Below are 23,481 nucleotides of genomic sequence, written 5' to 3'. Positions count from 1 at the left end.
TCCTACGGACCTATATCAGGATGGAGCATCACATTTGTGGGATAAACGCCCGAGGGCACTATCCATGCTCCATTTTTTCCATTGCGGGCACTTCTGATTCATGCCCTTCGTGCCTCGTGGCATGCTCTCCGGCTATACGTTTGAACACTGAGTCAGAGAAAAACTGACCCCGAATACTCCCCTCCTCAGAGAGGGATACATTGTGCAGCCCTGAAACAGGTGCCGCTGCCGCGGGCTCCCGAGGAGACCCGGGTGATATAACTCCCTCCTTTGGAGCGTATCATTGTGGAGCAACCTCTCCATCAGGTGCTCCATGTGGGTTAGACATCCGAAGACACTACCCATTGAAGGAGGGGAACCCTCCTGGCCTGACTCGCCCGAGTCCATGTGCCTGACCGAATTATTCTTGAATTTACCCCCTTTCATTGGAACCACAGCGGTCTGGGAGCCGCTGACCGCATTGTCAGCAACTGGGGTAACGCACCCGACGGCCGCCGGATACCCGCGCTTCCGCATTCTGGACCGGGATCTCCCCACGGTCCATAACCGGTTTCCCCGCGGCCCGTCTGGACTTCGCCCCGAAAATATCCAGCAGGAAAAACTCTGTAAGAAGAGATTCCTGCAAGAAAAAACAGAACCTGGTAATAAGTTCAAAACTTACCTGCAGGTTTAAACTTACCGCTGAAAGGAGCGACGCGCCTGCCAGTCAGTCGCTGCGCAATGCGTCAGACGTAATGACGCGCATGCGTGCTGAGGCCTTCTTCACGTAGTCACTCACGTGACTCCGAAGTAAAATTTGTTCTGTGCATTCTATAACCACTGATATCAGTGGCAGCAATGAAACATAGAGCCACAGTCTAATTGAGTGATACAGTGTGGAAACAGGTCCTTCGACCCAACATGTCCCAGCTACATTAGTTCCACCTGCCTGCATTTGGTCCATATCTCTCCAAGTTTGTCCTATCCATGTACCTGTCTAACTGTTTCTTAAAAGTAGGGATAGTCCCAGCTGCACCACCTTTTCTGGCAGCTTGTTCCACAAACACACCACCCTTAAATTTTAATCTTCACCTTAAACATATGACCACTTGTCCTTGATTCACCTTCTCTGGGTAAGAGACTCTGTGCATCTACCCGATCTATTTCTCTCATGATTTTATACACCTCCATAAGATCACCCCTCATCCTCCTGCTCTCCAGGGAATAGAGTCCCGGCCTACTCAACCTCTCCCTAAAGCTCACACCCTCTAGTCCTGGCAACGTTAAATGTTCTCTGTACCATTTCCAGCTTCAAACATCTTTTCTATAACATGTTGCCTTGAACCGAACACAATACTCTAAATACCAATACTCTAAAGACCCGGATGGTAGTCTGCCTCCCTGGTGCCAGGGTCTCGGATGTGTCTCAACGCGCCCAAGATATCCTGAAATCAGAGGGAGAGGAGACTGAGGTCGTGGTACATATAGGTACCAATGACATAGATAAAAAAAGAGAAGAGGACCTGAAGGGAGAATTTAGGGAGTTGGGAGGAGAGTTAAGGCAAAAGGACCAAAAAAGTAACAATCTCAGGATTACTGCTTGTGCCACGCGACAGTGAGAGTAGGAATGAAGCGAGGTGGAGGATAAATGCGTGGCTGAAGGACTGGTGCAGTGGGCAGGGATTCAAGTTTCTGGATCATTGGGACTTCTTTTGGGGAAGGTGTGACCTGTACAGAAAGGACGGGTTGCACTTGAACCCGAGGGGGACCAATATCCTTGCGGTGAGATTTGCAAAGGCTACTGGGGAGACTTTAAACTAGAATGGTTGGGGGGAGGGACTCAAATAGAGAAAGCTAGTAGACAGAGTGTGAGGCAGGAGGCAGAGAAGGGAAGCACTCGGACCCAAAATCTAGTGGAGAAAGAAGAAAAATAAAATAAACAGAGAATAAGAGGCGGTGGGTTTCTTAAATGTGCATATTTTAATGCTAGGAGCATTGTAAGAAAGGTGGATGAGCTTAGAGCCTGGATTGACACCAGGAAGTATGATGTTGTGGCGATCAGTGAAACATGGTTGCAGGAGGGCTGTGATTGAAAACTAAATATTCTAGGATTTCGTTGCTTCAGGTGTGATGGAATTGGAGGGGCAAGAGGTGGAGGTGTTGCATTGCTTGTCAGGGAAGGTATTACAGCAGTGCTTTGGCAGGATAGATTAGAGGGCTCATCTAGGGAGGCTATTTGGGTGGAACTGAGAAGTGGGAAAGGTGTAGCAACCTTTAGTGGTATATTATAGACCGCCAAATGGGGAGCGAGAATTGGAAGAGCAAATATGTAAGGAGATAGCAGATATTAGTAGTAAGCACAAGGTAGTGATTGTGGGAGATTTCAATTTTCCACACATAGACTGGGAAACACATTCTGTAAATGGGCTGGATGGTTTGGAGTTTGTAAAATGTGTGCAGGATAGTTTTTTGCAGCAATACATAGAGGTACCTACTAGAGAAGGGGCAGTGCTGGACCTCCTGTTAGGAAATGAGACAGGTCAGGTGGCGGAGGTATGTTTGGGGAACACTTCGGGTCCAGTGATCACAATACCATTAGTTTCAATATAATTATGGAGAGGGTCAGAACTGGACCTAGGGTTGAGATTTTTGATTGGAGAAAGGCTAACTTTGATGAGATGCGAAAGGATTTAAAATGAGTGAATTGGGACATTTTGTTTTATGGGAAGGATGTAGAAGAGAAATGGAGGACATTTAAAGGGGAAATTTTAAGAGTACAGAATCTTTATGTCCCTGTTCGGTTGAAAGGAAATAGTAAAAATTGGAAAGAGCCATGGTTTTCAAGGGAAATTGGACACTTGGTTCGGAAAAAGAGAGAGATCTACAATAATTATAGGCAGCATGGAATGAATGAGGTGCTTGAGGAGTATGAAGAATGTAAAAAGAATCTTAAGAAAGAAATTACAAAAGCTAAAAGAAGATATGAGGTTGCTTTGGCATGTAAGGTGAAAGTAAATCCAAAGGGTTTCTACAGCTATATTAATAGCAAAAGGATAACGAGGGATAAAATTGGTCCATTAGAGAGACAGAGTGGACAGCAATCTGCAGAGCCAAAAGAGATGGGGGAGATATTGAACAATTTCTTTTCTTCGGTATTCACCAAGGAGAAGGATATTGAATTATGTGAGGTAAAGGAAACAAGTAGAGTAGCAAATGGATACTATGAGATTCAAAGAAAAAGAAGTACAGACACTTTTGAAAAATATAAAAGTGGATAAGTCTCCAGGTCCTGACAGGATATTCCCTAGGACATTGAGGGAAGTTAGTGTAGAAATAGCAGGGGCAATGACAGAAATATTTCAAATGTCATTAGAAACGGGAATAGTGCCCGAGGATTGGCGTACTGCGCATGTTGTTCCATTGTTTAAAAAGGGTTCTAAGAGTAAACCTAGCAATTATAGACCTGTTAGTTTGACTTCAGTGGAGGGCAAATTAATGAAAAAGATACTTAGAGATAATATATATAAGCATATGGATAAACAAGGTCTGATTAGGAACAGTCAACATGCATTTGTGCCTGGAAGGTCATGTTTGACTAATCTTCTTGAATTTTTTGAAGAGGTTACTAGGGAAATTGATGAGGGTAAAGCAGTGGATGTTGTCTATATTGACTTTAGTAAGGCCTTTGACAAGGTTCCTCATGGAAGGTTGGCTAAGTAGGTTCAATTGTTGGGTATTAATGCAGGAGTAGCAAGATGGATTCAACAGTGGCTGAATGGGAGATGCCAGAGAGTAATGGTGGATGGCTGTTAGTCAGGTTGGAGGCAGGTGACTAGTGGGGTGCCTCAGGGATCTGTGTTGGGTCCACTGTTGTTTGTCATGTACATCAATGATCTGGATGAAGGTGTGGTAAATTGGATTAGTAAGTATGCAGATGATACTAAGATAGGTGGTGTTGTGGATAATTAAGTAGATTTCCAAAGTCTACTGAGAGATTTAGGCCATTTGGAAGAATGGGCTGAAAGATGGCAGATGAAGTTTAATGCTGATAAGTGTGAGGTGCTACATCTTGGCAGGACAAATCAAAATAGGACGTACATGGTAAATGGTAGCGAATTGAGGAATGCAGTTGAACAGAGGGATCTAGGAATAACTGTGCATAGTTCCCTGAAGGAGGAATCTCATGTGGTAAAGAAAGCTTTTTTGAATTTGAATTTGAATTTGATTCCTTTATTGTCATGGTATGCTAGCCTTTATAAATCAGAGCATTGAGTATAGAAGTTGGGATGTAATGTTAAAATTGTACAAGGCATTGGTTAGACCAATTCTGGAGTATGGTGTACAATTTTGGTCGCCCAATTTTAGGAAGGATGTCAACAAAATAGAGAGAGTACAGAGGAGATTTACGAGAATGTTGCCTGGGTTTCAGCAACTAAGTTACAGAGAAACGTTGAATAAGTTTGGTCTTTATTCTTTGTAGCGCAGAAGGTTAAGGGGGTACTTGATAGAGGTCTTTAAAATGATGAGAGGGGATAAGCTTTTCCCATTGAGAGTAGGGAAGATTCAAGCAAGAGGACATGACTTCAGAATTAAGGGACAGAAGTTTAGGGGTAACATGAAGGGGAACTTCTTTACTCAGAGAGTGGTAGCTGTGTGGAATGAGCTTCCAGTGGAAGTGGTGCAGGCAGGTTCGATTCTATCATTTAAAAATAAATTTGATAGGTATATGGATGGGAAAGGAATGGAGGGTTATGGTCTGAATGCAGGTAGATGGGACTAGGGGAAAATAAGTGTTCGGCACGGACTTGTAGGGCCGAGATGGCCTGTTTCCATGCTGTAATTGTTATATGGTTATACAGTCAAACCAATGTCTTATTAAACTGCAACATGACCTCTCAGCTTCTATAATACTCTGACAATATTTTGACCACCTTATCTACCTGCGACTCGACCTTCAAGGAACCATGCACCTGCATTCCAATATCCCTCTGCTTTGCAACACTCCCCAGAGCAACACTGAGTAGGTCCTGCCCAAATTAGGCTTCCAAAAATGCAACACCTCATATTTTTCTGTATTAAATTCCATCAACCATTTCTCAGCCCAATCGATCCAGATCCTGCTGCAATTTTTCAAAACCATCTTCACTCTGAATACTCTTGAGTAACTTTCCAACAACAGATGTTAAGCTCACTGGCCTATAGTTCCCAGCATTTTCCTGCAGCTCTTGTTGAATAGAGGCACAACATTTGCCACCCTCCAGTCTTCCGTTGCCTCTCCTGTATTTAAAGATGAGTCGTAAATTTCAGCCTGGGCTCTGGCAAATACATCGCTAGTTTCCCACAATGTCCTCAGAAATATCTGATCAGGCCCTAGTGATTTGTCTATCTTCAGACACGACAGTACCTTCAGCACCTCTTCAACCTTAACAGGAACTGCTCTCAAGACACTTCCATTGATTTCCGTAAGTTCCTCCGCGCTCCTGTCTTGCTCCTGAGTTCATACAGAGGAGAAATACTCATTAAGGACCTTGCACATCTCCTGTGGCTCCACACAGAGATGACCGCTTTGATTTCTGAGGGCTCCCTCTCTCTCTCTAGTTACACATTTCTCCCTTATGTATTGATAAAAGCTGAGGTAATTACAGCTTAGGTAATTTACAACACCTCCTATGTTTGTCTTTGGGGAGACACGTCAGTGTGTTCACTCACGTTCTATGGCGAGGGTCACGGACCTCTCCGTTGTCCCATGTTTATTCTCCGCCACACACTGATAGACCCCAGTGAGGCGCGGTGTCACCTGAGGGAACTCCAACCACAGCTCGTTGTTGGAACTTGTTCTGTTCATTGTGACACCAAGATGTCTCCATGTCAGGTTTGACGCTGGGAAACTCTGGACGGAGCAGAGGATCGCTGTAGAGTTCCCTTCCTTTATACTGACCCAGGATTTGTTCACCTTGTCGGAAGAAGTGATTGAGAGATTCTGTGGGGAATCTAAAAGCAAATACAGATCAGTGCCTGGGCACCAGTTGTGGGGCATCTTTAGAGATCACTGGTGGAAAACGTCAGATATTCGTGCAAGTTTGTTTCTGTCACAGTTCAGGCTACCGAGGAAATTGCTATATGGTATAAAGGGCAAAATGCAGCATTTTATGGGGCAGTGCTGATGGATCTCCGTAATGTTAATGGGGCAGTGTTGAGGGAGTGACGCACTGTGGGAGGGGCGATACTGAGAGAGCACCACATTGGGAGGGCCAGTACAGTGGGAGCTCCACACTTTGTAAGGGGCAATACTGAGGGAGCATCAACCCTGGGGAGGGGCAGTATTGAGGGAGCGTCGCCCAGCAGGAGGGGCAGTGCAGTGGGAGTGTCTCCTGAAGCAGGAGAGGAGTATCCCAAGTGTCCTTGCCAGAGTTACTTGGGAAAAGACAGACATTTCTGCCAGTTTTACAGTGCTGCTGTGGAATCATGCTGTGTACAATGTGGACTATTGTTGTTTGTGTACAATAAATAATCTTCATACTTACATTGAACAGTCAGTGTGAGGGTCTGCTCCGATGAAACAGTTCGGTATCTGAATCTGCAGGTGAGGTTTTGCCTGTGATGTTTGAGCGCTGGGGTCAGGGACACAACAGAAGTATATGTCAGTTTGTCACCCCACTGTGTGAGACTGACAGTGGTTCATCAATGGGGGTGACCCAGATTAAGGTGGGAGCTGTTCCATCACATGTGGTGTTGAAGGTGCAGGTTATGTTCACAGTCTTTCCTTCCACCGTTTCAACAGGGAATATTGAGGGTTTATCTGTGAAATCTAATAAACAGAGAAATTTTCAGTTAAATGTCGCCAGACATTGCCCTTTGAGGGAACAGCACAGCTGGCAGTTTAGATGTTGTCAACTTGCCCTTGCACTGGCCCTCTCGGCTTGAGGGAGCACTGCAATGGTGGAGAGGTCTCTGGTTCTCCAGTTGTGACAGACTTGATAGATCCAGTGGGGAATTCATGAGAAATTCCTCTATCCAGTCGAGGAAACGCCACCTCATTCCCATTAGAAGGGTTTGTGGTGAATAACAGAGATGGATTTGTGAGGAACCAGATAGATACTGAGGTGAGAGGGGCATCTGAAGTGGTGATGAGGGACATGGGAAGAGGTGGAAGGAGTTCAAGTCTATTGTCATATGCAGATGTAGGGCGAGGTATAGGAGTAGTGAAAATCAGCAGGATCACAGGCACATGGAGAAACACACAAAATACTTTTTGCATAAATTACACAAAAGATTATAAAAGAAAAACTGCAATAAAAACAGACAATTAATGCAAAAACATAATTGGAAAAGAAGAAACCAAGTCCATGCCAGTACAAGGAGGTCTGCAGTGTTCCACTGCTGAAGTAGTATTAGAGTTGTGTAGGTCGGTTCAAGAACGTGTCCATAGTAGTAACATAACTGTTGCTGACCTGTGATGTGGGACTACAGGATTCTGTAGCTCCGACCTGTCGGTAGCAGTGAGAAGAGAGCATGGCCCACATGATGGGGATCCTTGATGATGGATGCTGCCATCTGGAGGCAGGACATTGGAGTTGAAATACTCCATGATGCAATTATGCAACCAATCAGGATACTTTCTTCAGTGCATCTGAGGAGGTTTGTTGCAGTAGTCACAGTCTCAAAAGGCTGGCAGCATCATCAAGGATCCACAGCATCCTGGCCACACACTCATCGAGATGGGGCTCCTAAGGGACCGTATTAGGAACCTGGAGCAGCAGCTCGATGACCTCCGTCTGGTCAGGGAGAGTGAGGAAGTCATTGAGAGGAGTTACAGAGAGGTGGTCACTCCAAGACCACAAGAGGCAGGCAAGGGGGTCATGGTTAGGAGGGGCAAGGGGCAGAGGCAGGGACTAGAGAGTACCCTGGTGGCTGTACACCTTCACAATAAGTACTCCTGTTTGAGTACTGTTGGGGGGGACAACCTACCTAGGGGTAGCAACAGCGGCCGGGCCTCCGGTACAGAGACCGGCCCTGTTGCTCAGAAGGGTAAGGAAAAGAAGAGGAGGGCAGTAGTAATAGGGGACACTATAGTTAGGGGGTCAGATAGGCGATTCTGTGGACGCAGTCTGGAGACCCGGATGGTAGTTTGCCTCCCTGGTGCCAGGGTGTGGGATGTGTATGAACGTGTCCAAGATATCCTGAAATGGGAGGGAGAGGAGTCCGAGGTCGTGGTACATATAGGTACCAATGAGATAGGTAGAAAAAGAGAAGAGGTCCTGAAAGGAGAATTTAGGGAGTTAGGAGGAGAGTTAAGGAGAAGGACCGCAAAGGTAACAATCTGGGGATTACTGCCTGTGCCACGCAACAGTGAGAGTAGCAATGGAGCGAGGTGGAGGATAAATGCGTGGCTGAAGGACTGGTGCAGAGGGCAGGGATTCAAGTTTCTGGATCATTGGGACATCTTTTGTGGAAGGTGGGACCTGTACAAAAAGAATGGGTTGCACTTGAACCCAAGGGGGACCAATATCCTGGCGGGGAGATTTGCAAAGGCTATTGTGGAGACTTTAAACTAGAATGGTTGGGGGGAGGGACTCAAATAGCAAAAGCTAGTAAACGGTGTGTGAGGCAGGAGGCAGAAAAGGGAAGCACTCAGACCCAACATGTAGGGTAAAAGAAGAAAAAAATTAATAAACAGAGAATAAGAGGTGGTGGGGTGCTTAAATGTGTGAGCAGAGAGGCAGAGGGGTGTAAAATGAGGGTAGAAGCAATAGGTAGCAAGGTGAAAAGTAAAAGTGACAGGCAGACAAATCCAGGGCAAAAATCAAAAAGGGCAACTTTTCAACATAATTGTATAAGGGGAAAGAGCGTTGTTAAAACAAGCCTGAAGGTTTTGTGTCTCAATGCAAGGGGCATTCGTAATAAGGTGGATGAGTTGAATGTGCAGATAGCTATTAATGATTATGCTATAGTTGGGATCACGGAGACATGGCTCTAGGGTGACCAAGGCTGGGAGCTCAAGATCCAGGGATATTCAATATTCAGGAGGGATAGACAGAAAGGAAAAGGAGGTGGGGTAGCGTTGCTCGTTAGAGAGGAGATTAACGTAATGGAAAGGAAGGACATTAGCTTGGAGGATGTGGAATCGATATGGGTAGAGCTGCAAAACACTAAGGGGCAGAAAACACTAGTGGGTGTAGTGTACAGGCCATCTAACAGGAGTAGTGGTTGGGGCTGGCATCAAACACGAAATTAGAAATGCATGCAACAAAGGTAAAACAGTTATAATGGGTGACTTCAATCTACATATAGATTGGGTGAATCAAATTGGCAGGGGTGCTGAGGAAGAGGATTTCTTGGAATGTATGCGGGATAGTTTTCTAAACCAACATGTAGAGGAACCAACGAGAGAGCAGGCTATTCTAGACTGCGTATTGAGTAATGATGAAGGGTTAGTTAGCAGTTTTGTTGTGCATGGCCCCTTGGGCAAGAGTGACCATAATATGGTTGAGTTCTTCATTAGGATGGAGAGTGACATTGTTAATTCAGAAACAAGGGTTCTGAACTTAAAGAAAGGTAACTTTGAGGGTATGAGACGTGAATTGGCCAAGATTGACTGGCAATTGATTCTTAAAGGGTTGACGGTGGATATGCAATGGAAGGCATTTAAAGGCTGCATGGATGGACTACAACAATTGTTCATCCCAGTTTGGCAAAAGAATAAATCAGGGAAGGAAGTGCATCCGTGGATAACAAGGGAAATCAGGGATAGTATCAAAACAAAAGATGAAGTGTACAAATTAGCCAGAAAAAGCAGCCTACCAGAGGACTGGGAGAAATTCAGAGTCCAGCAGAGGAGGACAAAGGGCTTAATTAGGAAAGGGAAAATTGGGAAAGAAAACTGGCAGGGAACATAAAAACAGACTGCAAAAGTTTTTATAGATATGTGAAGAGAAAGAGATTAGTTAAAACAAATGTAGGTTCCTTGCAGTCAGAAACAGGTGAATTGATCATGGGGAACAAGGACATGGCAGACCAATTGAATAACTACTTCCGTCTTCACAAAGGAAGACATAAATAATCTGCCGGAAATAGCAGGGGACCGCGGGTCAAATAAGATGGAGGAACTAAGTGAAATCCAGGTTAGCCGGGAAGTGGTGTTAGGTAAATTGAATGAATTAAAGGTCGATAAATCCCCAGGGCTGGATAGGCTGCATCCCAGAGTACTTAAGGAAGTAGTCCCAGAAATAGTGCATGCATTAGTGATCATTTTTCAAAACTCTTTAGATTTTGGAGTAGTTCCTGAGGATTGGAGGGTAGCTAATGTAACGCCACTTTTTAAAAAGGGAGGGAGAGAGAAAACAGGGAATTACAGACCAGTTAGTCTAACATCGGTAGTGGGCAAACTGCAAGAGTCAGTTATTAAAGATGGGATAGCAACACATTTGGAAAGTGGTGAAATCATTGGACAAAGTCAGCATGGATTTACAAAAGGTAAATCATCTTATAGAATTTTTTGAGGATGTAACTAGTAGAGTGGATAAGGGAGAACCAGTGGATATGTTATATCTGGACTTTCGGAAGGCTTTCGACAAGGTCCCACATAAGAGATTAGTATACAAACTTAAAGCACACGGTATTGGGGGTTCAGTATTGATGTGGATAGAGAACTGCCTAGCAAACAGGAAGCAAAGAGTAGGAGTAAACGGGTCCGTTTCAGAATGGCAGGGAGTGACTAGTGGGGTACCACAAAGCTCAGTGCTGGGACCCCAGCTATTTACAATATATATTAATGATTTGGACGAGGGAATTGAATGCTACATCTCCAAGTTTGCGGATGACACGAAGCTGGGGGGCAGTGTTAGCTGTGAGGAGGATGCTAGGAGGCTACAAGGTGACTTGGATAGGCTGGGTGAGTGGGCAAATGCATGGCAGATGCAGTATAATGTGGATAAATGTGAGGTAATCCACTTTGGTGGCAAAAACAGGAAAGTAGACTATTATCTAAATGTTGGCCGATTAGGAAAAGAGGAGATGCAACGAGACCTGGGTGTCATGGTACACCAGTCATTGAAAGTAGGCATGCAGGTGCAGCAGGCAGTGAAGAAACCGAATGGTATGTTAGCATTCATAGCAAAAGGATTTGAGTATCGGAGCAGGGAGGTTCTACTGCAGTTGTACAGGGTATTGGTGAGACAACACCTGTAGTATTGTGTACAGTTTTGGTCTCCAAATCGGAGGAAAGGCATTCTTGCCATAGAGGGAGTACTGAGAAGGTTCACCAGACTGATTCCTGGGATGTCAGGACTTTCATATGAAGAAAGACTGGATAGACTCGTACTCGCTAGAATTTAGAAGATTGAGGGGGGATCTTATAGAAACTTACAAAATTCTTATGGGGTTGGACAGGCTAGATGCAGGAAGATTCTTCCCGATGTTGGGAAGTCCAGGACAAAGGGTCACAGTTTAAGGATAAAGGTGAAATCCTTTAGGACCGAGATGAGAAAAACATTTTTCACACAGAGTGGTGAATCTCTGGAACTCTCTGCCACAGAAGGTAGTTGAGGCCAGTTCAATGGCTATATTTCAGAGGGAGTTAGATGTGGCCCTTGTGGCTAAAGTGATCAGGGGATATGGAGAGAAGGCAGGTACGGGATACTGAGTTGGATGATCAGCCATGATCATATTGAATGGCGGTGCAGGCTCGAAGGGCCGAATGGCCTACTCCTGCACCTATTTTCTATTTTTTTATGTTTCTATCCCCCCGCTGTCTACAGGTAGAAGTTACAGGAGCCTGAAATCTGCAACATCCAGGTCCAGGAATAGCTACTTCCCCACAGCCATCAGGCTATTAAACTCAACTCAAACAAAACTCTAAACATTAATAGCCCATTGCACTTTATATGTTTATTTATGGGAGTGCATGTGTTTATTCAAGGATATATGGACACACTGATCTGTTCTGTATTTATGCCTACTATATTCTGTTGAGCTGAAGCAATGCAAAAATTTCATTGTCCTATCATGGACACATGACAATACACATGACGTAGTGTACCAACTCTCCCTAAACTCAGGAAGTAGAGGCACTGGTTTGCCTTCTTCACAATTGGATCTATATGCTGCACACACACGACAGGTCATCGTGGAATTTGAAGCTGCTAACTCTCTCCACCATCATCCCACCAACAAAAACCGACACGTGGTTTCCCGACTTCCCTTTCTGAATTCAACAATTAGTTCCTTGGTCTTGTTGACCCTAAGTTGGAAATAATTGTTGCCAAATCATTTATCCAGCCTTGTGTGGAACAGGAACCCTACACAGAGCTAATTTGGGAGATACCAACTCTTTAAAGAGAAGTACATTTCTGTGCTGGCTTCAAGCAGAGAAGTGGATCACTGTTTTGAGTCATTCCTCAGTGAATATGCCCATTATACATGTACAGCAAAAATAAAAAAATTATACGTATCAGTAGCAGCAACCAAAGAGAATTGCTGTAGAGGTTGCTGGAACTTTGCTACACGGCTGCTTTTTCAATGTATTTGGACAGAGAGGGAGGGAGGGTTTGGGGTGGTGGATAAGGTGCAAATTGAGCAGATTGTGTATTCGTGAAGCTACACAGTATGGAAACAGGCCCTTCAGCCCACCGTGTCCATGCTGGTAATAGTGGTATTCCACGCTAATGTAATTTGCCTATGTTTGGCCCCTATACCTCCAGATGCGTCCTATCCATCTTTATGTCCAAATGTCTTTTAAAGGTGTAATTGTATCCACTTCCTTTTGTTCCTCTGGCATCTTATTCCAGATGTGGACTACTGTCTACTGGGTGAAAAAGTTCCCCCTATTGTCCTTTTTAAATCTCTCCCCTCTCACCTTAAGCTGAAGCCTTCTAGATTTAGCATTGTCTACCCTGGGGCAAAGACTGTGAACACTCACTTCATCCATGCCCCTCACTACATATGGTGCTGCTGGAGTTGGCAAGTGGGGAATACATGGAACATAGAACAATGCAGCACAGCACCAGGCCCCTTGGTGCACAATGTCTCTGTCAACATGCTGGCGAGACTAACTCGATCTGCCTGCACATAATCCATATCCCTCCGTTCCCTGCATAACCATGTGCCTATCCAAAAGTCTTTTAACTGCCACAATCGTATCTTCCTCCACCACCACCCTTGATAGCGTGTTTCAGTTGCTTACCACCCTCTGTGTAGAAAAACTTGCCCTGCACATCTCTATAATTATAAAACTCTGATCTTGGCAGTGGATGTATTTATTTGTGTGTGTGTGTGTGTGTGTCTTGTTTGTCTGTGATGCACATCTGCTCGAAAATACGACGCGCTAACGGTGACATTTTACATATTCCGATAGAGATTTACCTATTGATCTCAAAAGTAACCTGGATAGGGCGGGGATGGTGTAAAAGGAGCCAATGAATTATATTAATATAATACCAATGGGGATGTTTAGTGTGTGTGTGTTTGGGGGGGGGGGGGGGGGGGTTTTTAGTGTGTGTTGACACCGCAGGGTTCCCCTTGGTCTAGTCTCCGTTAAACCTTGCACCTCTTACCTTCAAAATATGCCGTCTAGTATTTGATATTTTCTTCCTAGCAAAAATATTCTAATTGTCTATCCTATCGATGTCTATTATAATTTCATATACTTCTATCAGGTATCCTGTCAATATCCAATGTACCAGAGAAAACAATTCAAATCTGTCCAACCTGACTTTGTAGTTATTTCCTCCTAATGCAAGCATCATAAACCTCCTCTGCAGCTTTTCCAAAGCTCCTTCTTTGGGGCGACCAGAACTGTGCACAATACTCCAAATACACCCCCCCCCCCCCCAAAGTTTCATCATGTCTTCCTGACTCTTATACTCAATGCTCCTACGAATGAAGGCAAGCGTACCAAAAGCCTTCTTTACCGCACTATCTACTTGTTATGGGCTTGGACTGCAAGATCCTTTTGCATTTTCAATGCTGTTATGGTTCATTCCATTAAATTCCCCTTACATTCGACTTAGCAAAGTTCAACATCTCACACTTGCTGATGAAAATTCCAACATCACAGCCTGAAATTTCCTCTTTCACCAGAGATGACTCTTGATTGTTTTTAAAGTATATTGTAACATCCTGAGCTATTGCAAAGTAGATTACAAACTTGAGTCCCACTTTACTGGAGCAATGTGTGATTAGCCCATGTATCACAGCTGGTAACACAGCTGCATATAGTGCTCATGTTTTACTGATGATAATGGAAGAAGTATCAGCATTGTGGTGAGATTGGACTGGAGGGCAATGCCAGGGTTTAACCACCAAACACTGTGATACTGAGCTATGGTTTGTGTTCATTGGGCAGAAGCACAGTTTGTGTTATTTTCTACTGCCTGAATATCAGTTGTTGACTGATTATACAGAGCACTTACCAGAAACACGGAGCCGTGTTACAGGGAAGAAGCTGAAACGATCGTTGTTGTTGTTGAAATCAATCCTAAAATGATAAGGACCTTCATCTTCCTGTCTGATGTTGTATATAACCAGAGAACAGTTGCCGTCTCTCAGGGCTCCAGACAGTCGGGTCCGATGTTGAAACCTTGGTAATTCTTCACTGCGATCCCCGGAGTGGAAAGCGATAGAGGTTTTCCACTTCCCATCGTGATACCAGATTCCAACGGGTGGTATTTTGTTCAGACGTGACGGGTAACTGTAGTTGCACGGAATCCGGGCACACAGACCCCTCTGTGCTGTCACATATAATTGAACGTTGATTGTCCACTCCGTTGATACTGCAGCTGAGGAGAGAAGGAACAACATTAGGCACTGGAGGACTTGTGGATCTTCCAGACTCCATTGTGTAGGAATCACATCCTGGGCATTGTGGGATGACAAAGTGTGTGAATACCTTCTCGTGCTTTTCTGCCTCTGAAAACGTGAACTGTACGTGAACGGACTCTCTTACTGAGGGTCAGCTGCTGCAACTCGCATGCACTGACCCAGGGGACGACCTCAAGGTCTCTCTGGCAGCCTGTGAGAACAGTGGTGGGTGGAGTGCAGTGACAGATACAGCAAGCACCAGCTGAAAGCAGGGTGTTCATACCAGAGGCAGGTTTTTGATCCCCTCCCATTGTAGGGAGTCTCAAACTAAAGGCCACAGGTTTAAGGTGAGATGGGAAAGATTTAAAGGGGACCCGAGGGACAGGTTTTTCACACAAAGGTGGAGGGTATATATGACGAGCTGTGAGAGGAAGTGGTTGAGACCGGTACAATAACAACATTTAAAAGACATTTGGACAGGCACGTGGGTAGGAAGGGAGTAAATGGGCGAAGCTCAGGGGTACAGAGAGAGTGAGGGTTGTATCAGTGATGGAGGTTATTCCCCATCATGAGAATGTACAGACAGTCGGCCATAAACACATACAAGCTGTTGCTGACGGTACCTTGGAGAAGTGACAGGAAGAAGTACGATTTCCCCATCATTGTCCGATCCCACATATCCCGTCAGTTTCCCACTCTCCAGGTCTGGAAAAGAGAATAGTTAATGATATCTCTCCACCGGCCCGGCAGCTCTCAAGAGATTCCAACTGCTGCTGGACAGTGGGGCTGATCTTCCCCTGACCCAAAACTGCTGCTGTCTGCCCTTGGACCCCACTGTCCCTCCAGAGTTGTCCCAGGTACAGTCTCCCTCTGGAAGCCGGCTCCCAGCGCAGTGTCCTGGGTCAGGCCAGGGCCTCTCCTAGTCTTCTGTACATTCTATCCTGGAGATTGACAGATTCTTGATTAGTACGTGTGTCTGGGGTTATGGGGAGAAGGCAGGAGAATGGGGTTGAAAGGGAAAGATAGATCAGCTATGATTGAATGGTGCACTAGGCTCGATGGGCCGAATGGCCCATTTGCTCTTGTGACTAATGAACTTATGTTCAGTGACCGCTGCACTTACAGAATGGCTTTGACAGCCATCCCCAGACCCACCCATTGACGGAGTTGTCCCCTACTGCTCAGACCCTGAAAACCAGGCATGAATAACGAGTTTAGAAATTATCACAGAGATACAGGACACAGCACGAGCAGGAAACTTGGGTTAAAAAAACAAAGTGCTGGAAGAACTCAGTGGGTCAGGCAGCATTTGTGGAGGGAGTAGACAGATGACGGTTCTGGTGAGTCCCGGCAAGCAGCGCAGTGGGAGGATCTCGGCAAGGAGGCCCGGCTCACCACCACAACATTGGAGGAGATGCCAACCGTGGACTGAGCTCCTGCTCACCGCAGTCAGAGGACCGAGAATCACCCGCCGCAGACCAATAAGCCGAGGAGCACTTCAAGAACAACTCCGACCCCCGACGCATGTGGCAAGGCATCCAGGCCATCACGGACTATAAACCCACCAACACCACCCCCACATCCTGCGACGCCTCCTTACTTGAGGAGCTTAGCCACTTTCATGGCCGCTTTAACAGGGACAATCAAGAGATGGCCATCAAGGCTGTGCTCCCTGCTGATCACCAGCCCCTCACATTCACCCCCATGCGGCACTGAGCAGGATTAATGCACGTAAGGCTGCTGGCCCTGACGGCATCCCCGGGCACATCCTCAGGGCCTGTGCTGCACAGTGACAGACGTCTGGACTGACATAATCAACCTGTCACTTACCCAAGCAGCTGTCCCCACATGCCTTAAAGCCACCTCCATCGTGCCGGTGCCACACTGCGGCAAGCCTCAACGACTTTCGCCCAGTTGCACTTACTCCCAACATCACTAAGTGCTTCGAGAGGCTGGTCCTGGCACACCTCAAAGGCTGCCTACCTCCCATACTGCACCCCTATCAGTTCTCCTACCATAAGAACAGGAGTACGGAGGATGCCATATCCATGGCACTTTACTCCGCCCTGTCCCACCTCGACAACAGAGACACCTACGTGAGAATGCTGTTCATCGACTTTAGCTCAGCATTTAACACCATTAACCCCTCCAAACTGATCACCAAACTCATCGACCTGGGCATCGACCTCACCCTCTGCAACTTGATACTGGACTTTTTAACCAACAGACCCCGGTCTGTTAGGTCAGACAACCACACCTCTTCAACCCTCACCCTGAACACCGGCGTTCCACAGGGCTGTGTGCTGAGCCCTCTCCTCTCCTCCCTCTTCACCTACGACTGCACACCTGTACATGGTACTAACACCATCATCAAGTATGCAGATGATACAACTGTGATTGGCCTCATCAACAACAACGATGTCGGCCTATAGGGAGGAGGTCTAGCTCCTAGCAGCATGGTGCGCTGACAACAACCTGGCCCTTAACACCAAGAAGACCAAGGAGCTCATTATGGACTACAGAAGGTCTAGGGGTGGCACGCACATCCCCATCCGTATTAAGAGGACGGAGGTGGAACATGTTTCCAGCTTCAGGTTTCTGGGGGTCAACATTTCTGATGACCTCTCTTGGACCCACAATACCTCAACACTGGTCAAGAAGGCTCACCAGTGTCTCTTCTTCCTGAGGAGACTAAGGAAGGTCCATCTGTCTCCTCAGATTCTGGTGAACTTCTACCACTGCACCATCGAGAGCATCCTTACCAACTGTATCACAGTACGGTATGACAACTGCTCTGTCTCCGACCAGAAAGCACTGCAGAGGGTGGTGAAAACTGCCCAACGCATCACCGGTTCCTCACTTCCCTCCATTGAGTCTGTCCAGAGCAAGCGATGTCTGCGAAGGGCGCGCAGCATCGTCAAGGACTGCTCTCATCCCAAACATGGATTGTTTACCATCCTCCCAACTGGGAGGCGCTACAGGTCTCTCCGTTGCCAGACCAGCAGGTTCAGGAACAACTTCTTCCCTGCGGTTGTTACCCTACTTAAATCTGCACCTTGGTGATTGCAGTCATCCCCCACCCCCAGACATTCCTTCCCCCAGTGACTGATCTCAACCCCTGAAATTTGCACTACTGCTACTGTATATATCCTGCTACACCTTGGCAGGACAAATAAAAATAGGACGTACATGGTAAATGGTAGGGAATTGAAGAATACAGTTGAACAGAGGGATGTGGGAATAACCGTGCATAGTTCCTTGAAGGTGGAATCTCATATAGATAGGGTGGTAAAGAAAGCTTTTGGTATGCTAGCCTTTATAAATCAGAGCATTGAGTATAGAAGCTGGGATGTAATGTTAAAATTGTACAAGGCATTGGTGAGACCAAATCTGCAGTATGGTGTACAATTTTGGTCGCCCAATTATAGGAAGGATGTCAACAAAATAGTGAGAGTACAGAGGAGATTTACTAGAATGTTGCCTGGGTTTCAACAACTAAGTTACAGAGATAGGTTGAATAAGTTAGGTCTTTATTCTCTGGAGCGCAGAAGGTTAAGGGGGGACTTGATAGAGGTCTTTAAAATGATGAGAGGGATAGACAGAGTTGATGTGGACAAGCTTTTCCCTTTGAGAATAGGGAAGATTCAAACAAGAGGACATGACTTGAGAATTAAGGGACAGAAGTTTAGGGGTAACATGAGGGGGAACTTCTTTACTCAGAGAGGGTAGTGGTGTGGAATGAGCTTCCAGTGGAAGTGGTGGAGGCAGGTTCGTTGGTATCATTTAAAAATAAATTGAATAGGCATATGGATGAGAAGGGAAAGGAGGGTTATGGTATGAGTGCAGGCATGTGGGACTAAGGGAAAAAAGTTGTTCGGCACGGACTTGTAGGGCCGAGATGGCCTGTTTCCGTGCTATAATTGTTATATGGTTATATGGTTATATGGTTATATATATATTTTACTGTTCCATTATTCTGTGTTCGCACTTCTGGGTGAGATGCTAACTGCATTTTGTTGTCTCTGTACTTGTACACTGCACAACGACAATAAAGTTTGAATCTGAATCTGAATGGAGGACCCACCAGTAGACCTGACTCTCCACCGAACTTGGTCCTGAGCCACCAGTGTCGATGGAACCCGCGTCACCAAGAGTGAGGAGGGAACTTAGAGCGACGTGGACCGTCGAGAACAAAGGGGAGACCCAGCGGAGGGGCTCCAATAATCAATGGGTTCTGGTAAACCTCGTCCTCGCCCTTTCCAAAGCCTGTACATCCTTCTCACACTGCGGGCAATTATTCCTCCAAATGCAGCCTAACCAAAGTCCTATAAAGCTGTATCATAACCTTCTGACACTCATAGTCCACACCCCGAACAATGAAGGCAAGCCTTATTCACTACTCTATCTTGTGTTGTTACTTACAGGTTGTGGACATGTACCCCATGATTCCTCCGTACATCAATTTAAGAGAGAGTTAGATAGAGCTCTAGGGGCTAGTGCAGTCAAGGGATATGGGGAAAAGGCAGGCACGGGATATTGATAGGGGACGATCAGCCATGATCACAATGAATGGCGGTGCTTGCTCGAAGGGCCAAATGGCCTCCTCCTGCACCTATGGTCTATGTTTCTATGTTACAGTTAAATGTCTTTCCATTCATTGTATATTTTCCCCTTGCATTTGACCTTGCATTTGCTGGTATTAAATTATATCTGCCATTTCTCCACCCATGGCTGTCGCTGATCTGTATCTGTATACTTTGACAGCCTTCCTCAAAGTTTGCAACTCCAGCAATCTTGGTGGTGTCTGCAAATTTGCAGACCAACCCATCTACATTCACATTTGACTTATATATAATATATATATATACAGTGGCTTGCAAAAGTTTTCATACCACTTGAACTTTTCCACATTTTGTCACGTTACAACCACCAACGTAAATGTATTTTATTGGGATTTTATGTGATAGACCAACAGAAAGTGTTGCATAATTGTGAAGTGGAAGGAAAATGATACATGGTTTTCAAATTTTTTTACAAATAAAAAACTGAAAAGTGTGGCGTGCAAAAGTATTCAGCCCCCCCGAGTCAATACTTTGTAGAACCACCTTTCGCTGCAATTACAGCTGCAAGTCTTTTGGGGTATGTCTCTACCAGCTTTGTACATCTAGAGACTGAAATTTTTGCCCATTCTTCTTTGCAAAATAGCTCAAGCTCAGTCAGATTGGATGGAGAGCGTCTGTGAACAGCAATTTTCAAGTCTTGCCAGAGATTCTCAATTGGATTTAGGTCTGGACTTTGACTGGGCCATTCTAACACATGAATATGCTTTGATCTAAACCATTCCATTGTAGCTCTGGCTGTATGTTTAGGGTCATTGTCCTGCTGGAAGGTGAACCTCCGCCCCAGTCTCAAGTCTTTTGCAGACTCTAACAGGTTTTCTTCCAAGATTGCCCTGTATTTGGCTCCATCCATCTTCCCATCAACTCTGACCAGCTTCCCTGTCCCTGCTGAAGAAAAGCATCCCCACAGCATGATGCTGCCACCACCATGTTTCACAGTGGGGATGGTGTGTTCAGGGTGATGTGCAGTGTCAGTTTTCCGCCACACATAGCGTTTTGCATTTAGGCCAAAAACTTCAATGTTGGTCTCATCTGACCAGAGCACCATCCTCCACATGTTTGCTGTGTCCCCCATGTGGCAAACTGCAAACGGGACTTCTTATGGCTTTTTTTCAACAATGGCTTTCTTCTTGCCACTCTTCCATAAACGCCCGATTTGTGGAGTGCACGACTAACAGTTGTCCTGTGGACAGATTCTCCCACCTGAGCTGTGGATCTCTGCAGAGATCTGCCTCCAGAGTTACCATGGGCCTCTTGGCTGCTTCTCTGATCAATGCTCTCCTTGCCCGGCCTGTCAGTTTAGGTGGACGGCCATGTTTTGGTAGGTTTGCAGTTGTGCCATACTCTTTCCATTTTCGGATGATGGATTGAACAGTGCTCCGTTCAATCTTGGGATATTTTTTTATAACCTAACCCTGCTTTAAACTTCTCCACAACTTTATCCCTGACCTGTCTGGTGTGTTCCTTGGGCTTCATGATGCTGTTTGTTCACTAATATATAACCATATAACCATATAACAATTACAGCACGGAAACAGGCCATCTCGACCCTTCTAGTCCGTGCCGAACACGTATTCTCCCCTAGTCCCATATACCTGCGCTCAGACCATAACCCTCCATTCCTTTCCCGTCCATATAACTATCCAATTTATTTTTAAATGATAAAAACGAACCTGCCTCCACCACCTTCACTGGAAGCTCATTCCACACAGCCACCACTCTCTGAGTAAAGAAGTTCCCCCTCATGTTACCCCTAAACTTCTGTCCCTTAATTCTCAAGTCATGTCCCCTTGTTTGAACCTTCCCTACTTTCAGTGGGAAAAGCTTATCCACGTCAACTCTGTCTATCCCTCTCATCATTTTAAAGACCTCTATCAAGTCCCCCCTTAACCTTCTGCGCTCCAAAGAATAAAGCCCTAACTTGTTCAACCTTTCTCTGTAACTTAGTTGCTGAAACCCAGGCAACATTCTAGTAAATCTCCTCTGTACTCTCTCTATTTTGTTGACATCCTTCCTATAATTAGGCGACCAAAATTGTACCCCATACTCCAGAATTGGCCTCACCAATGCCTTGTACAATTTTAACATTACATCCCAACTTCTATACTCAATGCTCTGATTTATAAAGGCCAGCACACCAAAAGCTTTCTTTACCACCCTATCTACATGAGATTCCACTTTCAGGGAACTGTGCACAGTTATTCCCAGATCCCTCTGTTCACCTGCATTCTTCAATTCCCTACCATTTACCATGTACGTCCTATTTTGATTTGTCCTGCCAAGATGTAGCACCTCACACTTATCAGCATTAAACTCCATCTGCCATCTTTCAGTCCACTCTTCCAAATGGCATAAATCTCTCTGTAGACTTTGAAAATCTACTTCATTATCCACAACACCACCTATCTTAGTTAGGGGTATCAGAGTAAAGGGGGCTGAATACTTTTGCACGCCACACTTTTCAGTTTTTTATTTGTAAAAAAATTTGAAAACCATGTATCATTTTCCTTCCACTTCACAATTATGCGCCACTTTGTGTTGGTCTATCACATAAAATCCCAATAAAATACATTTACGTTTGTGGTTGTAACGTGACAAAATGTAGAAAAGTTCAAGGGGTATGAATACTTTTGCAAGCCACTGTATATGTATATCAGAAACAACAGATGTCCCAGCACAGATCCCTGTGGAACTACACTGGTCACAGACCTCCAATTAGAATAATACCCTTCCACCACAAACCTCTGTCTTCTATGAGTAAGTCAATTCTAAATCTAAACATGTGTCGGAAGGAACTGCAGGTGCTGGTTTATACTGGAGATAGATACAAAATGCTGGAGTAACTCAGACTAGACGATGTTTTGGGTCGAGACCCTTCTTCAGACTCGTTCTGCTGACTAGTCTGAAGACGGGTCTAGACCTGAAACGTCACACATTGTTTCTCTCCAGAGATGCTGCCTGTCTCGCTGAGTTACTCCAGCATTTTGTGTCTACCTTCAACATGGATCCTGTGCTCCTTAATCTTTTGGAGCAGCCCAGATGAGGAGTGAAATATGAAGCTGGAGCGAGGGATATGGGTGGAAAGGACAGGGGAGAGGGGATAGAAGGGGGATAAAGGGGAAATATTGGACTGAGGGATGGGATATGAGCAAAGGAAGGAGGGGAAAGAAGTAGAGTGAGCAGGGATGGGAGATGGTTGTAAAATATGTGCACAGCAGGATTATTTGGGGGCTGGGGCAAAGAGGAGGGGGGGCAGGATGTATTACTTGCAACTGGAGAATTCAGTATTCTTACCGTTGTGCTGTACCTGTTGTCATGTCCCTCATTCCTTTCTGACCAAGGACAGTGTTGTTCACAATGTCCAGTCCTCACCCAGGAAGGTGTGGGGTTGATCAGCATCACAGGCAATCAGCTTCTCCCTTCAGCTGCAGCCGGTCAGGCTGAGATACTTGAGGGGACTGACTGAGTGTCCAGGGGCATGAGTCATGAGTCTGTGGTTCCTGAGTCTTGGTGTGGTGCAGGAAATGGATGAGGTGGCTTTGGGCTTGAGGTTACTTTTTCTTTCTTTAGAACAGAAGCTGACAATTTGTCAAAAAGCTGTGAAGTTTTTGTTTCACAGATCACTTCCGTCTGAGCAGAACACACAAACACGCTGTGACTATCAAAGGGGTTGACAAAGATAAATTACAAAGCTTCAAGAAGACAGAAAGGGATAGGGATAGGTAGAGCTCAAAATGTTTAAAGTCCTCTTCATACATTTTAATAATTCAGTGCTTTAAAGAAGGTTGAAACTGAGCATGCGTAGCCGACACTCACAGCAGTTTACTTTAGTCAGATTCTGTTCTCTGTTGTCAAAGGACAAATGGCAATCGTAAAACAATAAAATAAGGTCAAAAGGGTAACAGGACATTTGCTGATCCGTGATGGTGTGGAATTGGGCTGTGTTTACGTTGCTGTGTCTTTTGGAGGTGGACAATGAATATTTGTTACTAGACCATTTGGAAGAAAGAAAACTTCAAAAGTGCTTGAATTGATAAACAGAAGATCAAACGGGAAGTCTGTGTATAAGGAGGAGATGAATCTTTGT

General features: G+C 45.3%; 1 protein-coding gene and 1 long non-coding RNA gene across 2 annotated transcripts; both read right to left on the bottom strand.

Moving 5' to 3' along the window:
• Positions 1 to 463: 463 nt before the first annotated feature.
• On the bottom strand, positions 464 to 14,615 carry LOC116991459 (sialic acid-binding Ig-like lectin 10). The gene is made up of 6 exons (XM_033050093.1): positions 14,609 to 14,615; positions 14,388 to 14,525; positions 6,735 to 6,787; positions 6,504 to 6,636; positions 5,689 to 5,970; positions 464 to 603 (listed from the first exon to the last, which is right to left on the bottom strand). Exons 1-6 carry the CDS (start codon positions 14,613 to 14,615, stop codon positions 464 to 466), a joined length of 753 nt encoding a protein of 250 aa, XP_032905984.1.
• A 71-nt stretch (positions 14,616 to 14,686) lies between these two features.
• Positions 14,687 to 22,814, bottom strand: LOC116991576. Its single transcript, XR_004416827.1, has 3 exons — positions 22,689 to 22,814; positions 15,399 to 15,480; positions 14,687 to 14,753 (listed from the first exon to the last, which is right to left on the bottom strand). It is a non-coding gene; the product is annotated as an uncharacterized LOC116991576 (long non-coding RNA).
• Between the last annotated feature and the right edge of the window lie 667 nt (positions 22,815 to 23,481).

This window comes from Amblyraja radiata, chromosome 34 (genome assembly GCF_010909765.2).
Source record: "Amblyraja radiata isolate CabotCenter1 chromosome 34, sAmbRad1.1.pri, whole genome shotgun sequence".
Lineage (NCBI taxonomy): Eukaryota > Metazoa > Chordata > Chondrichthyes > Rajiformes > Rajidae > Amblyraja > Amblyraja radiata.
Note: the sequence above shows the minus strand (reverse complement) of the source record. Positions and strands in the feature narration are given on the sequence as shown.

What these genes read in the sequence shown, in the direction of transcription:
- LOC116991459 (XM_033050093.1), bottom strand. An exon ending in AAACGGTGGAAGGAAAGACT is followed by an intron (nt 6,637 to 6,734) that starts GTGAACATAACC and finishes AGTCTCACACAG; the next exon opens with TGGGGTGACAAACTGACATA. An exon ending in CGTGACCCTCGCCATAGAAC is followed by an intron (nt 604 to 5,688) that starts GTGAGTGAACAC and finishes CTCTTCTTACAG; the next exon opens with AGTTTTTCCTGCTGGATATT.